Source organism: Caloenas nicobarica, chromosome 5 (genome assembly GCF_036013445.1).
Source record: "Caloenas nicobarica isolate bCalNic1 chromosome 5, bCalNic1.hap1, whole genome shotgun sequence".
Taxonomy (NCBI): domain Eukaryota; kingdom Metazoa; phylum Chordata; class Aves; order Columbiformes; family Columbidae; genus Caloenas; species Caloenas nicobarica.
In genome coordinates, this window is record NC_088249.1 from 67886894 (window position 1) to 67902843 (window position 15950).

At 52.8% G+C, this 15950-nt stretch overlaps 1 protein-coding gene across 2 annotated transcripts in view; it reads right to left on the minus strand.

Annotated features, from left to right (window-relative positions):
- Positions 1-5204, minus strand: part of CCDC9B (coiled-coil domain containing 9B) — a 45251-nt gene extending 40047 nt beyond the window's left edge. Inside the window, exon 1 of one of the 2 annotated variants that reach the window (XM_065636711.1) lies at positions 5061-5204. In XM_065636711.1, the coding sequence (XP_065492783.1) occupies positions 5061-5081 (21 nt within the window). In that variant the 5' untranslated portion in view covers positions 5082-5204. The remainder of the gene's footprint in view (positions 1-5060) is intronic. The other variant, XM_065636712.1, reaches the window with a different exon arrangement.
- Positions 5205-15950: the final 10746 nt, after the last annotated feature.

The following is a 15950-nucleotide window of genomic DNA, read 5'->3' on the forward strand; positions in this document are numbered from 1 at the left end:
AGTCCCTCTCCACTTACACGGAGAGCTGGACAGGACAAAGTGAGGCTCGGGAGGGGAGGAAATGAAGCGCAAACCTCTGAGCAGGCTCTGCACGCCGGGGGATCTGTTCTGCTGACATGGCAGCTCCAACACCAGCAGGGTCCCCCAGCTGCGCCTGTGCCGTTCGGCCCCGCACAGCAACCTGCCCGGGAGCACCGCAGCAAACCGAGCTGCCAGGCAAGGTGTGTATTGCCCACAGTGCCGGAACGTTTGGAGGAACGAGAAGCAAATGTAACAAAACCATTGCCCATCTCGCTACAGCAGGATGTTGCTCCTGCGGGCGACTCTCAGGGCTGCGAACCTGGGAAGCAGAAACCGCCAGCGCGCGGCTGAAAGGCACATTGGAAGGCATATCCTGGTCCCACAGAATCCTTTTGGTGGGAAAAGACCTTTGAGGTCATCGAATTCAACCGTTAACCTAACACCGCCAAGTAAGATCTTGGCCCTGGAGCTGCTGTGTTCTCTGGGCCGGTACCAGCCCCTGCTCCAAGGGCCTCAGCGGGGGTACCTGCGCCCACCTCCAGCACAGCCCGGCCCGGCGCTGACCTGCTGGCTGCTCCACGCCTGCTCCTCAACCTAGCCCAGGCACAGGGGCACACTGGGCACAACTGGCGAGGCTTCGGCGGCAGGGACGGGCTGGGCGCCCCGCGGGGACGGGCTGGGCGCCCCGCGGGAGCACGCACAGAACACACCCGGCCGCTTCCAGCCGGCTCTGGCATGGACCTCCTGCCCAAACTCAGCCAATCAGAGGAGTCCGTGGGGCCTCTAAGCCAATCAGGGGAGTCCATGGGGCCTCTGAGCCAATCAGAGGTGTCCATGGGGCCTTTGAGCCAATCAGGAGAGGCTGTGGGCCCCCAAGCTGTCAGAGATGGGAGATGTGTGCGCAGCCTTGGGACGAGGCCATGGCGGCTCTGTGGAAACCTACAGAGGGGAAAGGGGGAAGGAGAGCAGAGCAGAGGAGGGCGGGAGGAAAAGGGCCCTGCTGGGGGATGAGGAGGGTGGTCCACCTGCGTGGGGACCCTTGAGGAGCCACCAGGCATGAGCCCCTATTGCCAGCGCTGCCCTTGCCGAAGGGATGGAGAACAAAAAATCAGGGGGGAGCAGCGCCGAGAGGGAAGAAGGGGTGCGCTTCCAAAGGGTGTGCTTGTTTGCTTTCATTGTTCTTTAAAACCAGAACCTGTTGTTAATAGATGGTTAATCAGCAAATAAAATTGATCGAAATACGCCCAAACAGTGAAGTGTTTTTGCTCGCGATGCACGGGCAGGGCGTGGGTTTTGCCTGTCCCTGTTGGCTTCCTATCAAATTTCTCATAAGAACACCAAGACCCTCAAGACAGCTGTTGGTTTTGCCACATTTACAGTAGCAATTCTCCACTGCATTCCTGCTGCCCTCGCCTCTTCAGGGCTGTGCTGGTCCCGAGGGGACCATGCCCAGGAGCACCCTCCACCGCACACCCTGTGGGACCACCCCCAGCACCCTCCACCGCACACCCTGCGGGAGCATCCCCAGCACCCTCCACCGCACACCCTGCGGGACCACCCCCAGCACCCTCCACCGCACACCCTGCGGGAGCATCCCCAGCACCCTCCACCGCACACCCTGCGAGAGCATCCCCAGCACCCTCCACCGCACACCCTGCGGGACCACCCCCAGCACCCTCCACCGCACACCCTGCGGGACCACCCCCAGCACCCTCCACCGCACACCCTGCGGGACCACCCCCAGCACCCTCCACCGCACACCCTGCGGGACCATCCCCAGCACCCTCCACCGCACACCCTGTGGGACCACCCCCAGCACCCTCCACCGCACACCCTGCGGGACCATCCCCAGCACCCTCCACCGCACACCCTGCGGGACCATCCCCAGCACCCTCCACCGCACACCCTGCGAGAGCATCCCCAGCACCCTCCACCGCACACCCTGCGGGACCATCCCCAGCACCCTCCACCGCACACCCTGCGAGAGCATCCCCAGCACCCTCCACCGCACACCCTGCGAGAGCATCCCCAGCACCCTCCACCGCACACCCTGCGAGAGCATCCCCAGCACCCTCCACCGCACACCCTGCAGGAGCATCCCCAGCACCCTCCACCGCACACCCTGCGAGAGCATCCCCAGCACCCTCCACCGCACACCCTGCGGGAGCATCCCCAGCACCCTCCACCGCACGTCGTGCAGCCCTCAAGGCTGGGAAGAGTTTCTGCACAGGCAAGAGGGGTTTTTCCTTCGTTAATCATGGAGGGGTGCTGGCTGACACAGCCCTTCTTAAACAGAGCAAACATGCAGTTGGAAGCCCCAGGCTTGAAAGCAAAGAGTAAAACCACAGATGCTGTAGCCCAGGGGAGGGAAAGCCTCTGACTCTGCTCCATGTTCCCAGCTACGTTTGTGAACTCTATCCAGTGACGTACAGGGGCTCCAGCCTCCCAAAATGTATGTATTTATAGTGTGACAATGCAATGAATGAGGCAGAATTAAGGTGCTGTGACCCTTACTCTTGATTTCATGTGTGTCATGAAGCATTTTGCCAGGGTGACAATACCCTCCCCGTTTTAAAGCATAGGATTTTAGATGAGCTGCAGGAATTACCTCCTTAACACGGGAAGGTTCTCAGCTACCTGGGAGGTGGACACCAACTAAGAACGTGGCCAGGTTTGATCAGTTGGCCCTTCAGAAAATAATTCTAGGTAGCACATGGGAATTCAGCCAGGCGTTAGCATCACTGCTCCTCCAAAAGTGTCACGAGCCTCTTGGGAACCAGGGCTGCAAATCATCCTGCGTGCATGGCCAGCGCTCGCTTCAAAGGAAGGGATCCAGCTGCTGAATCACGGCACATCCCTGCAATGCCAGGTCTGCCTTTCAACAGCTTTACATGAAAAAACCCAAAGCTAACTATACTTCAGCTCTGATCAAGCCGATCTGTGCTTGGTCTGCAAAGAATAGGGCCACAGATGGGGGGAGAAGCCTGAAAAGGGACTAAAGGTCGAAAATGTGATACCGTGGCAGAGGAGATGCGCTGGATGTTAGAAACTAGCGAGGCGAGAGGCAGGAGAACTGGTTTGCTAAAGCAGAGCTCAGATCCTGCACAAGCCCATCTTCACTCATGTCCCCGGCGAGGGGTGTTTTATCCATGCCGATTTACCAGCCCTTGCCGAGGGGACACAGGCACACGTTTGTGCTCAGGTGGAACAACAGGGACATTGAAACTGCCTCTGCACATCCTCCTGCTGGACAATGGGGTTTTGTCAAGGTCTGCGAGAGAACAAAACACGCTTTTCCATTGCCATCAATCAACCAGGTACACAACAGGTGAGTATATTGTATGTGTGGGTGGATACACTTTCATGGCCATTTTGCAAGGCTGATTAAAGCTGAATTCGGTGTTTACCTGCACAGAAGCTATTCTGTGAGCACTAAATTGGCAGGTTCGCTGTTTGCTGAGTGCTGGGGTGTTGGCGGCTTGAGGGTGGGATCAAAGTGGTGCATGCCCTCAAACACACCCCTTTCATCTTCACATCCCTTTGAAGGAGGACTGACAGGGCTGCCAGCTCAGGAAGAATTTAAAAATTCCTGCAGAGGTTGTATTTATGCTCTTCTCTTTTCAAAGGCAAAAAGATGGAAAAGACCTGTCAGGCCGTTCTCCCTCTCTGCGCGAGACTGCACATTCATCAGCATTTTGTCTGCGCTGCAACACAGCTAGTGTGGGGGGGCAGGGGGGCCTTTCTATTTCCAGCTGGAAACAAGTCACTGGAAGGAAAGTTTTACTGGTATTCAGCACTTCTCCTCCCCTTTATTAATGAGGCTGTTAATGTATTTTTCTCTGCACGACCCGTTCCAGCTAATGCAGGACAGCGGATGAGAGGTGGTCACTTGCCCACACAGCCCAGGGCTGCAGAGCCGCAGAAGCGCCGAGCGGCGTTGGGAGCCCACGCACCGGCTTGCAGGGGCTCACCCATTGTACGGTTCAGCCAAGTCAGCGTTTGCTTGTCAGCCGCCACTCCCAGCCAGCCGATAACAGGGGGATATGCCCTCTCCTCTGCTTTGGGAACAAATCTGCCACCCCAGGCTCTGCTGAAGCTGATGCTCAGCATGAAAAGTGGCTACGCTGTGCCCTCCCCGGGGTAAAGCTCTTCCGGGGAGCCAAGGTGCCCGTATGTCACAGCGACGGGAGAGTTATAAATGGCTTTGGCAGAACAAATGTGCCATAGCTTTGAATCAGAAAGGAGCCGAGCCTGATGCCTCCTAGATAGCAAGGCAGAGGGACAAAGCTGCAGAACGGGAGGCCTCTTTCTATCGCAAATAAAAATGTCACAAAGGGAGAAATGGAAAGCTAGCGGCTTCGTGCTTCATTTAAATGACGACATCTCATCCTGTCATACCCCACGCCTAAGTGGCACACACACTTGCTGCGCAGCTCCTCGGGGGCTGGAGGGACACCCGCTCCAGACTAGCTCTGCGTGCAGTGTTTTCCCACATACTTCTCCGATTGCCTGCTTCTCCAGCGAGAGACCTCGGAGGCAGCGGGGTTGGAAAAGCGAGAAAGACAGAAGGTGGGGGGGAGGGAAGAGGTGAAGGGAGCGGGGCCCTTAGCTAACACTCTTCTGCGTAAGCAAATGCATCCGCTCTTTTTAAGAAATATCCTCTGGCTTGACAGCTGCAGCTGAAGCCCTTGCCGGGACAGGCAACATCCAGCACTCCCCGCCTTTCTGTTCGTTGTCTGCCCCGGTCTCCCACCCTCCCTGGAGGCACATTGTCCTGAGCCGGGCGCTGCGACCTGCCCTGCCGATGGACATGCAAACCCCAGCACCCAAAATCTACCCCCCCGGAGCCCCCCCAGTGTGGCATGGCTTGTTTGCACCCCGTGCCTGCTGGCAGCTGGGTGAGGAAAAAAAACCAACAAAGCGACAGCCACCGAAAGGCCACCCTGAAGGAAGCGAGCGCAAGTCATTCCGTGGCATTTTTGGGTGGGGGAACCCCACCGCCCCACGCCCCTCCCAGGCCCCACAAAGGCAGCACTCACAGCTCGGTGCATGTTGGACATCGGCGGCGAAGCCCGGCGGATTCCAGAGCAGAGCTAAAAGAGGAGAGCCATCAGACGGCCTTTCTCAGCACTGGTTGCACAGCATACAAGATCATGTTTTGATTACAAAAGCCTCGTCTGGGCTCCCAGCCAAGAGCACTGGCTGCCTAATATACCGAGCACAGACAGGGTTTTGAGTGCCTGTGTCCTCCTCTCCAATCTCACTCTCTTTTTAAAAGAAACACTCCCCTTTTTCCCACCCTCCTGACTCCTTTTAACTTCCTGATGCCACAAGCCCTTGTTCAAAGTGGGGAAAGCGGGGCAAACAATGAAAAATGGATCAGGCAAACAGCTTGACTTCACTTCGTGGCCATTCATGGGGTCGTGTTATTTGTTATGCATGGCTAAATGCACGCCTGGCAGGGGAGCGGGAGAATATCTGGGGTCCTGAATGTCTTGTGAATGCCAGTATGTGCATGAGCCTTCATGGGAAAACAAGTGCCACACTTGACTTTTGCTGTTTAATTCCAGTATTCTCTGGGGACGATTTCCCTGCTTTTAAAATGTGCCTTTCTTTCAGGGAGGGAGCAGAATTGATGCTATGGGCGGGCAATACCAACGGGCACCATGATTAGCAGAAAGCACATAGTCAAAGGAGAGGGTCCCCCATGTGTCCTCGCCTGAAATGCTGCCAGAATGACCCCCCAGGAGAGTCACAAATCGTGGGGCTCTGAGCAAACTGGCAGCATTTGTCTGCTTCCGTCTCAGGGACCCAGATCAGGCAAGAGGTGAATGGGAGATGGAAGCACATGGGAATATTTTGCTGCCCAAGGACTGATGCACACCCCAACCTTAATATGAGGGCCTTGCTATGTTCATATGTTAAAACAAACAAACAAACAAAAACCAAGCAGGCCTGCTGCTGGTACCTGTCCACTCTGAGACCTCTGAGCAGGTCAGCCACTCACAAAATCCCGAAAGTTCAACCCAAAATCCAGCATGGTTCAAGAGAAGCCTTCAAAGGACTTTGAAGAACTCTGAATCTGGCCCCTCCTCTATGCAGAACTCCAGCTACTGGAGATCAGGACTAAGGCACTAAAGGAGCTGGAAGTGTGACTTAGTAAAAGTGCTTAGAGGGAAAGACTGACCCATATTAATTAGTAGCTACTCAAATGATGAAAGGAAATTGAAATAGTTTCCCAGGCAGTGCCTCTGGATTCAGGCTTGAGGAAGGAAATGAAGACTCTGCTGTGGATGGAAAATTGGGAAAAAGACACAAGAGCTTTGCTAGAGCCCAAGTGCTTGTCGAGAGGTTTGTGATGGACAAGTCTGTGCAGAAGGTGTGGGGCCATGTGGGGCTTTTCCTTACCCTGGGAGCACAGGGCAGCTCGAGATGAGGCTGCCTTGGGTTTCCAAACTGGCACAGCCCCTGGTGAGGGTGGAGTGATGGCCCATTTTTGGTTGGGCTGGTGGCCAGAAGGACAAGGTCAGCCCTAGCAAATGCTGCGGGGCTGAGCCAAGGAGTCAGTGTTCATGGAAACACTTCTTCCAGTGACGGTGCATTATCCTATTGGTGTGGTGGCCACGTTCCTGGGCTTGAGGAGCCTGCACATGCTGCAAACACCTGGGTCCAAGTCAACACAGAGACCCACACCGTTATCCCAGGTGCTTTGCACCATGTGCAGCAGGGTCCATCCTGTGGATCTCGGTAGCTAAGGGCCCGTGTCATGCCCAAGTTGTCATGCCCAAGTTGTCAAGGCTTAAGCTAAATGCTCGCAAGGAGTTTCTACAGACCTCATGGCCATGGCATCCGAGGTATCTGCTGCTACTGATGGTGTGGCCGAGTTCTTCCAGCAACCAGCAGTGCCACGAGCAGGCATGAAGAGCCTCAAAATACCTTTGCCTTTGCTAATGTCTCTGGAGAGCTGCAGTTCCCTCCAGGGCAGCGTCGGCTGCTCCACTGCCCTCAACACAAACAGCTGACATTTCTCAGATGTCCTTTATCATGTCTGAGTGGCATAAATGACAAGCGTCTACTTCTGCATCGTCGCCTGAGACTGATGAGAAGATGAATGCTCGATTAATGCTGTGGACACGGAAACCCGGGGGCAAAGGGGCCCAGTTGAGGAAGCAGCTTCTGCAGCTTCGGCAGTGGGGCAGAACAGGTTGGTCTGGGGACCTGTTTGTGCTCTCGGGACTCTCACAGGACATAGAAAGCAGAACCTTTTAAATGCACTGAGATTTATGCAGTTATATACATGCACATATATTTGCTTGTACCTGGTGTCATGGCCAGAAAGGGTTGCAATAGCACCAAGGCCCTCCTCAACTTGAGGGTTTGCTCTGAACTGTCAAAAACTCTGCTTTGCTCTCAAGTGCAGGATCGATCCTGAGATTATTGCTGCCTTCCCAGGGGGTGTGTGCTCACCCCAGGAGAAGGGCTCTCCAGGACCATCATCCCGGCACCAGGGAGCACCAATACCCAGAGCTCTGCCCCTTGGGAAGGAGAGGAGCCAAAGGTTGGCTCTGTGGTTTTTGCTTCACAGAAGGGGATGTAACAGCCCCTGAAGGAGCAGTCCCTGGAGTGGAGAGCAGCTTGCCTTCAGGAAAGTCTGAAAGCTGGAGGAATCAAGAGGACACAAGGGAATTTTTGCTGTGTTGCCCTGCCGGGGCTGACCTCCCTTGAGCACAGCCCTCAGCTGCCTGCTTGGAGCCCCTGATCTCCACCCAGGGCAAAGTTTGCTGGAGATTTTTCTGGGGCAAAGGAAGGAAACCAGAGCAATGGCCTGCCCATTTTGTGCTCGTGATGGTGAAATAGTCCCTTTCTGTAGCTGTGTGCTGCAAAGCATCTCCCTGACCAGTTTCAGCACAACCAACCATCTCTGACAGCAGTCTAGAATCCCCCCACTCCAGGACAGCATTCAGCAGCTTGCAGAAAGTAATTGCCCCACATTCTGACAGCAAGACTATTTGTTTCTTCTCTGTCTTTCTGCCTTACACAAAAACTGAAGGAAAGAATCCAATTCCTCAATAAATCCAAACCTCACTGCCCCGAGAAGCATTCCTGGCATCCCTTCATCAGCCCTTCCACCAGCAGGAACCGCCTTGGCTTGAAATCCTCCTTGCTTTTCTTTTTGCACTCTGTGAAACTCCTTCAAAGCCACTTGGTCCCATGCTGCCACTTTCCCCAAGTGCTCTTCACCCATCTTCATCTTGGCTCCTCTCCCTTTTTTGCATGACCACTATTTAGTCAACAGATGGCACTCGGTAACTGCTGGGAGAAGCTGGGAACCAGCTGCCAGAAAAGCCCACTGGAGAAGCAGCTGGAGGTCTGGCTGTTTTAGGAGTGTGCTTTTGTACCGTGTATCAGGGCTGCAGATAAGCCACATGGCCAAGTTTCAGAGGTGCTCCTGTACAGCGATGAACTCACAGATCCTGCTGCCTGAGGCTCCTGAGCAGAATTAGCAACCCCTCTCCAGGCCTGTTGGATGGAGGGAGGGATGGGAACATGCAGTGTATCAAAGAAGAGCTTCCCGGTGGCCTGGAGGCATCTTTTCGTATCAGCCACAGAGCAAACTGCCCCGCAATAAGCAAACTCCTCCTTTGCTCCCTTGCCTACCCCCTGCTCTGATCCTTCGGTCAGCTGGAACTGTGGGATAAAAAGGCGTTTGAGGCGTTTCCTCCAGCCAGGAGAAAGGTCAGCATGTTCCCTGGGCTGGGAGGAGGGACTGGCCAGAAACTTTAATCTGGCTTTAGCTGGGGAGACTTGTAAGGATCAAAGGACTGCTGAGACATTCATTTTTAACTGTATCAATATGCAATTGAAATGAATACTACCGAAGCTAGTTAAAGGATATAATGGCAGTTTAGTCCTGGTTAAAATCTGGGAAGATCACAGCTGCCTGTTGGTACCAAGGGGCTGCCTTCCCAAGGCGATACCAATCACAGCACCAGCACAGAAACCTCTCAGGATGTGCAGAGCAGCCTTGTTCCCATCAGAGGACAAGTTTGTCTCCTCTTGTCCCCCTCCCTGTGCATTATCCCAGCCTGAAGGTTCTTTCCTCAAGTCCTGTGAGTGAGATCTTTGTCTACCCACATTTAATGCCACATTGAATAACTCATTATTTCATCCCCTTACCTGACATTTTATGCTCCTGAAATACTTGTAATTCTAGTGTAGGGCCTCTGAAGTAGTTAGAGGCTGAGTGAACAATAAGAGGATCTGTCCTCTTAGTTCTTCCCACTTCCAGACATGCACAGCAGGGCCAAACGTGGGTTTGCTGATCCCATTTACCACCCCAGCCTTCAGACGCAGGACACAGGACCCAGTCTTGGGAAGGGCGCTAGGCTGTGGAAAGTGGCCAGGACAGCCAGTCAGGCAGGTTCTTTTCATCTTTTATGGAAATGCAGTGCTTTGGGGAAGCACGGAGAGCTGCAGACAGCACCTGGTTCGCCCTGGGTGACAGCTGAGGCCAAGGGAGTTCCCCAGCCCAGCCCAGGGCTTTAGCCCAGAGCCGGGGGGACGTGGGCAGCCCAATGGCCTCTAACTTGTAGTTCACAAGCTGCAGATGAGCGTGGAAGAGCCAGCTGGCTCCTGACACGGTCATGTGCCCTTTGTGAACTACAAAAACTGAAAATTACTCAACACATGGCTGCTTTGGGGCCACACCGGTGGCAACGTGACCCACTTTCAGTGCCTCTCATCCCAACCAACTCAGTTAAAACTTAACAAACCATTTCACATCCCTTTGCCAGTAGAACTCAAAAGCAAACTCCAGAGACTAACCTTGGTTCCAGGGTCTAAACTGGACTGAAGACCCTTCATGGACTCCAGCGGCGTCACATCGCACAGATGCTGCATGGGTTCGCTTTGGGCTCAGCTCACCCGGAGACGGGCTGTTCTTGCACGGGGTTAAGGTGCGGAGCTGATTTGGAGAACAAGCCCGGGGAAAGTGCAAGGACCAGGCTGCAAGAGGCACAGAGACGCCTGAGAAGGGAGGAGATGAAAAGGGGAGTCAAGGTGGCAATTAAATATTAAAGGACCTGTTCAACAATAATTAATACTTGGGTGGAGATAAAGGGTGGAGGTACCTGAAGCACTCGCAGACACTTGCTGTGCTACGCCTGGCTGGCTGAGTGCTTCACTCAAGTGGCAGAAAACTCTTGAAATTGCAAATAATCCACGCTCTAGCAGGATGGAAATCATGATTCAAGAGGGTGAATTAAAACCCAGCTGGAGATGCTGGTTCTTCTCCCAGTTATGATCTGAATTTGAGCCATATTGGCCTTATTTCAACCCTTGTACAAGCTGAGGCTGAGCTTGTGTTAAATCTATATGACATTAACCGAGGTCCAAGAGGAGACCACACGATTACTCCTGGGAGGTTTCCTAACTCGACACATCATATCACACTCAAAAAATCCACTGTAAAACCCTTGGGGAGCCATCAGATGCACTGGCCCTGTTCTTACTTTTCTCTGAGCATCCATCCCAGGTCTCTGTGAGCTCCTGAGCGAGGTGACCCTCCCCTGGGACTGTGCACCTTGTGTTGGTCCTTCTTACTTGGTCCTTGCAGCACGTTGCTCAGGGCTGGGGGCGTTCTGCAGCACAAACACATGGGATTAGGTTGAGAACTGAGTTTGTGAAAAGGAAAAATTCCATTTCCTTTCTCCCTGGAATACTGCATTTCTTTCAGTACCTTCAGAAGGAATTGATTAAATAACACCCTTCCTCTGATCTGTTGTTATTTAAACCTTTTGTTGGAAAAGGTTTGGAACAAACATTTAAAGATGCCTTTTTCTGGAAGCATCAGCTGAAATATTTTGAACATTTCTGAAGCTCAGTTTCTAACCAAAAAAAAGCAGAAACATTTCAACAATTTGGGAGATGGAACCTTTCCTCTCCAGTCTCCTACTTGCTCTTGAGCCAAAACAACTGCTTTTCATCCCCCTGTGGCTCTGATCCTCCTGAAATGGGCCATTTGGGCCAATTTCCTCTCCAAAATTTGTGGTACACGTCAGGTTAGGATTGTTATTATGAAGTAAAAAGGGAAAAAAGTAGCTTACAGAGGAAAGTGAACAGTACTTCAGCTCTGACTGGCAATTAAACGACGCTCAGGAATGGGGCTGGAAGCTCAGCTCACAAGTGTGGGATGTCTCTGGTTGTTGCTGGGATCTGCCAGCCTGCACAGGCAGGAGGGGTTTCTCCTGGCAGGGAGGAGATCCTGTCAGCACTGCGTTCAACGCCACAATTGGGGTTGTATTTCAGAGTAGTTCTGTCCTTCATTAGACCTGGGCCTGTTCCCAGCTGCAGCTTTGATCATCATCTTCACAACAGTCCAGACCCCTGCCCAAGCCGCCAAACCGATTTCAGGGAAACCACCCCCGCTAACACTAGCTTTTCCCTACTGGCTTTTATGGCTGGAATTTAAACTTGTCCTTGGCAAGACTGTAGGAGTCCTATTTTGAAGGTGCTGTGGCAAAGCTTAGATTCACCAAGGTAAAGAATGAAACAATAAGGTAATTAAAAGTTTAAAATAAAAAGCTCTCCCTGTGTTAAAACTTCCTAGCTGACACCACTGGTCATTCACCTGATTTTCTTTTCCTTGGCATGGACACACTCACTCAGGCTGAGACTTTCTCCTGTCCTTAAATCTGTTAGTGCTGCCTTTACACACCCAAATGAGGAGGGTGACAGCAGGAGCCCCTTAAATAAGCCTTGCCACAGCAGAAGGAGCAGCACAGTCCTCTCTTTGCAGGGCTGGCACAGCAGAGCAGACAGTTCTACACTTCCTGGGTCTCTCAGGCAAACTTCCCTACTGAAAATTGGATTAGCAGGGCTGAGAGTCTCCTGGTAACTCAGACCTCAGCTGTGTTTGCTGAGCAGTGACAACACAGGTTGGATCAGCCTGCAAAGCCACCAGACAAACCGTGGGAGCCAGCAGCACTTGTAACCTTCTGCGAGCAATGCCGCTAACGGGAAAGGGGATGGCTGGTTTTGCAGTGTTTGATCTCACACGAGTATTCGGCCAAGTCCTGGCAGGACCACACTGTGCGGGCTGTTTGCAGGTCCTCCGTTCCAATGAAAGTCAGACGTGATTTTCAAAACTTTTTGGATCTAAAGAAGGTATTATAACAGACACAGTTAGTCAACGTATGTTGATATATCCCTGCATCTTCTCTGGCCTTCCCCAGGCTGAGAATTTATGTCCCAAGTCCTCAAAAGAAGAATATTTATGTACAAAGAATGAATTAGTCCGGGATGTCTCAGGATGCTCTGAGGGAACTGGCTCGCTGTCAATCACACTGAGCAACGGTGCGAACATATGGGCTGCTTCAGAGCAAACGTGGCTGTGCTCCCAGCACGAGGCACCGCAGAAAATGGTACAGTGGATCTACAGGGAGATTTTCCCTGCCAAGACAATGTTCAGTTGGGTCTCCATGGGCCTCTTGCCCCCCCAAACACACCACAAACTCATCACATCTCTGATTTGCTTCAGTTTGCAATGTACTGGTGCCCATGGTACCATATGCCTGGTGCCTTCTCAGGCCATGGTGTTGTGTCAACAGCCACTCAAAGGTTTCCAGCACTGCAGGAAGCTCACAGTCACCCTGGGGAGCAGAGAAGGAACCTGCAGGGACCTCTCCTTCCTGTGAGGGGATAAAAATAATAACTGGCCATGCAAATGGCCCCGTGGGCCTGATCCCTCACTGCCTTTGAGATCTTGCATCTTTTACTACTGCGTACATTGTGGGGATGCTTCCTATCAACACAAATAACTTCGCACAGATTTTGGAAGGTGACAAGTCCTCCAAGCCCACCCCAGGACAGAGTGGTCACAAATGGCAGAGCAGACCAGGTCCATGAGGGACACAAACAGCATCCAGGCCTTGCTCTTCAGGCACCCAGCACGGATGTTCTTGGCAGAAGTGTCAGCCTAGATGTAAGCGGCTGTTCGGATAAACGGGTCTGACTCAGGTCTGGGCAATCAAATTGTGACTAAAGCACATTTCTCTCTCTAAATTAAACCCTCCTGGAGTTGTGGAAGATAGACAGCTACATTTACCTGTAAAATAAGCTCCGTACAGTGAAGGGAAGTGGGGCTGTATTTGCTAACACAGCACCAGCCCTGCGTTGGAACTGTTCTCTGGCTAAGGAAGCAATTTCACAGGCTGAGAATTCAGGAGACAAGCGGAGGTTTATGAAGCAGAAGAGGCCAGAACTGCTGCTGCTGCTGTACCCATGGAAATCTTCCAGCACGGGAGGTGCCTGGCACGCTGTCGTTAGCTTTGAGGAGCAAAAATACCCTTACTATTTTACTGCTTCAGTGAGCAGTGACAGGCCAGGGTTCAAATGTAGCTGGCTGCAGATCTGTGAGACGTTGCACACTGCTTGGAAACTGGCAGCCTGCTGCAAACCCAACCAATTGCACTGTGATCTCCAGCCTTGCCTTGACCACAGTGACTGCCAGGGCTTGGCTGTCCACAAAACTCATAACACGAGTGATTTTGCACTGTCCAAAACACCATGGTAGTGTCACCACTGCAAGCAGTGGGCTTTGAGCATGGTTTTCCTGAGACCAGGCTAGCATTGCCTGCAGCGAGAGAGGAAGTGCTGCATCCTCATGCTGAGACTGACCAGCGCACTCTGCCTCCAGCCCACTGACTCACCCACCACATCGCCAGGAACTGGGCAAGAAAACGTTCCTCTGGATGAAGGGTGGGCTCAGCTACAAGGAATTATTTTGTGGGCATCGCTTATATTCCTAAACCAGTTTGGGAGCCCCATTTGCACATTCTTCCTGCTCACTCTTGGGTTTTTTTCCGCAAGGGGATGAAATCTTGGGCTCAGCACATGTCTCCCCTAGAATGGTGCTCAGATCTGCTCCACCAGCCTCAAACTGGCCAAGCACAGAGAGGCCACAGAGTGCCAATATTCTAAATGGCAGCAGGCGCTGGGGACAGCTTCTGGCTGACAGTGCATGCTGATGGGCACAGGCAGCTCCTTCTGCTGCAGCGCAGGGCCAAGAGCCAAGCAGGTTTTGCAGAAAGGGACTCCCAGCATCCAGGGCTTCGGCTGCCACAGCCGCTCCCTCCCAGCACGGATGGCAGGTGGGTGCAAGCCCGAGCAGCAGGACCAGGTCTAGGAGGAGCTCCTGCCCCACACCAGCCCCCTCCTTGGCTGTGGATGGCGCGGCAGGAACGCAGCAGCGTTTGCAGCAGTCTGTTATCTCGGTTGCCAGAAGGACTGCAGGACTTGCTGTTTGTGTCTCGGTGCTGGCAGTGGCGGCTCACAGAGCCAGACACACACAGCAGAGCGGGGAAGTGGCAGAAAGCGGGTGTCTGGCCAGAAAGACGGGGGCTTGCTTTGGAGCATTGCTGTGCAACATGGCTGCGCCGGCTGCTGCAAGTGCCTCAGCTGGGGAATAGCCATGTGGTGTGTGCACACTCCTGCTGCTTGTTGCGAGTCGCTTCAATCTGGGAAGCAAAACCTGAGGATTTGGCCTGGCTGGAAGAAGCACCAGTGTGTAGGTAATATTTCCATCTCATTTTCCTGCCCCAGGTGCTTGGGGGATCCACCAAACCTGGCCTGGGCTTCCAAAGGAGCCAAGCCCCAAAACATCTCCTGAGGCAGCAAGAGGGAGAAAGAGGTGCCAAAGCCAATGCCCAGGACTCAATAGCGGGTTGTAGGTCCACCTTGCTAAGAAGAGCTCAAGGCCCTTTATTAAATGAATATATTTGCAGTGTAGCAAGAGGAATTCTGTGGGCTCAGGGACCCACAATGTCAGTCCTAGAGATACAATTATCTCCGAGAGTGATGCTAGCACTGCAGAAGTTGCAAAAGTGGGCTATCAGGAGCAGATATCCCTTGATCCGCATGGATATGTCACTGCCTTTTCCCGATGATCTGAAGAGGAACAGGGGCAAAAGCAGAAAGTACAGAGCACAGGGGTGATTGTCTTGTAACAGCGTCAGTGGAGATGAACCGAAGTGATCCGAGTCAAAATAGCTGATGTCAAATGTTAGCGATCAGCCAAGAGACTGCAAAAGAGTGCGATTCAGGGAGCACCATGCTTCGGCACCCTGCCCTGCCGCTGAGCTCTGCTAACGGGAGTCAGGACATGGGGAACCGAGCTAAATTCTGCTTGGGGAAATGTTGATTTACAGTGAAGGAAAATGAATTGTGCTGAAAGGCACCGTGCTAAGATAGGGCATGAGAAATGAGCCATGCTGAACTGTGACTGCAGTGCAAAGCAAATCCATTGGGAAATGCTCTTGGTCACATCTGCCAGCCCATCAAGTTAGAGCCTTATTCTGCCTCCTTAGACTTCTCTAAGGATATGCCTGGCTTGTACTCCTAATGCTTGGCTTGCACTCCTAAAGATAAAGGGGGCCTTGTTATTGACTTGGGTGGGAGAGGGAGGAACCTCTAGACTGGGGGGGCTTTGCACACACAGTGAGATGAGTGTTCACATCTGACTTTGACCTCTCGAGACAGTGGAGCACTGCAGAGACAATGTTTTGCTTTTTGTTTGTGAAAGAAATGCAAGTGGATGGTGAGCAGGAGGATAAGGAGAAGCAATAAGCTACACAAAACAAGTGGGTTTTTTGCACTTAGCACCTTCATAAACCTGCCTCGCCCCTCAGCTACCTCTTACATCACCCTCCATGCATCTTTGCCCCATTCACCTCTTCATATACTTTCCCTTTCCTTCCCCTCTCTCCTCCTTCCTCTGCTCACCAGCTTTTTTCTCTTTTCCACACATACCCATTACTGTCTAACAGCTTTTTTTAATATACCTGACCATACACCTCCCTTTTTTGCTATTTTTCTTTTTGCTTCTACTTTTTTTTGGTCACTTCTCTCTGTCCCTCTCGCTCACCCTCCTC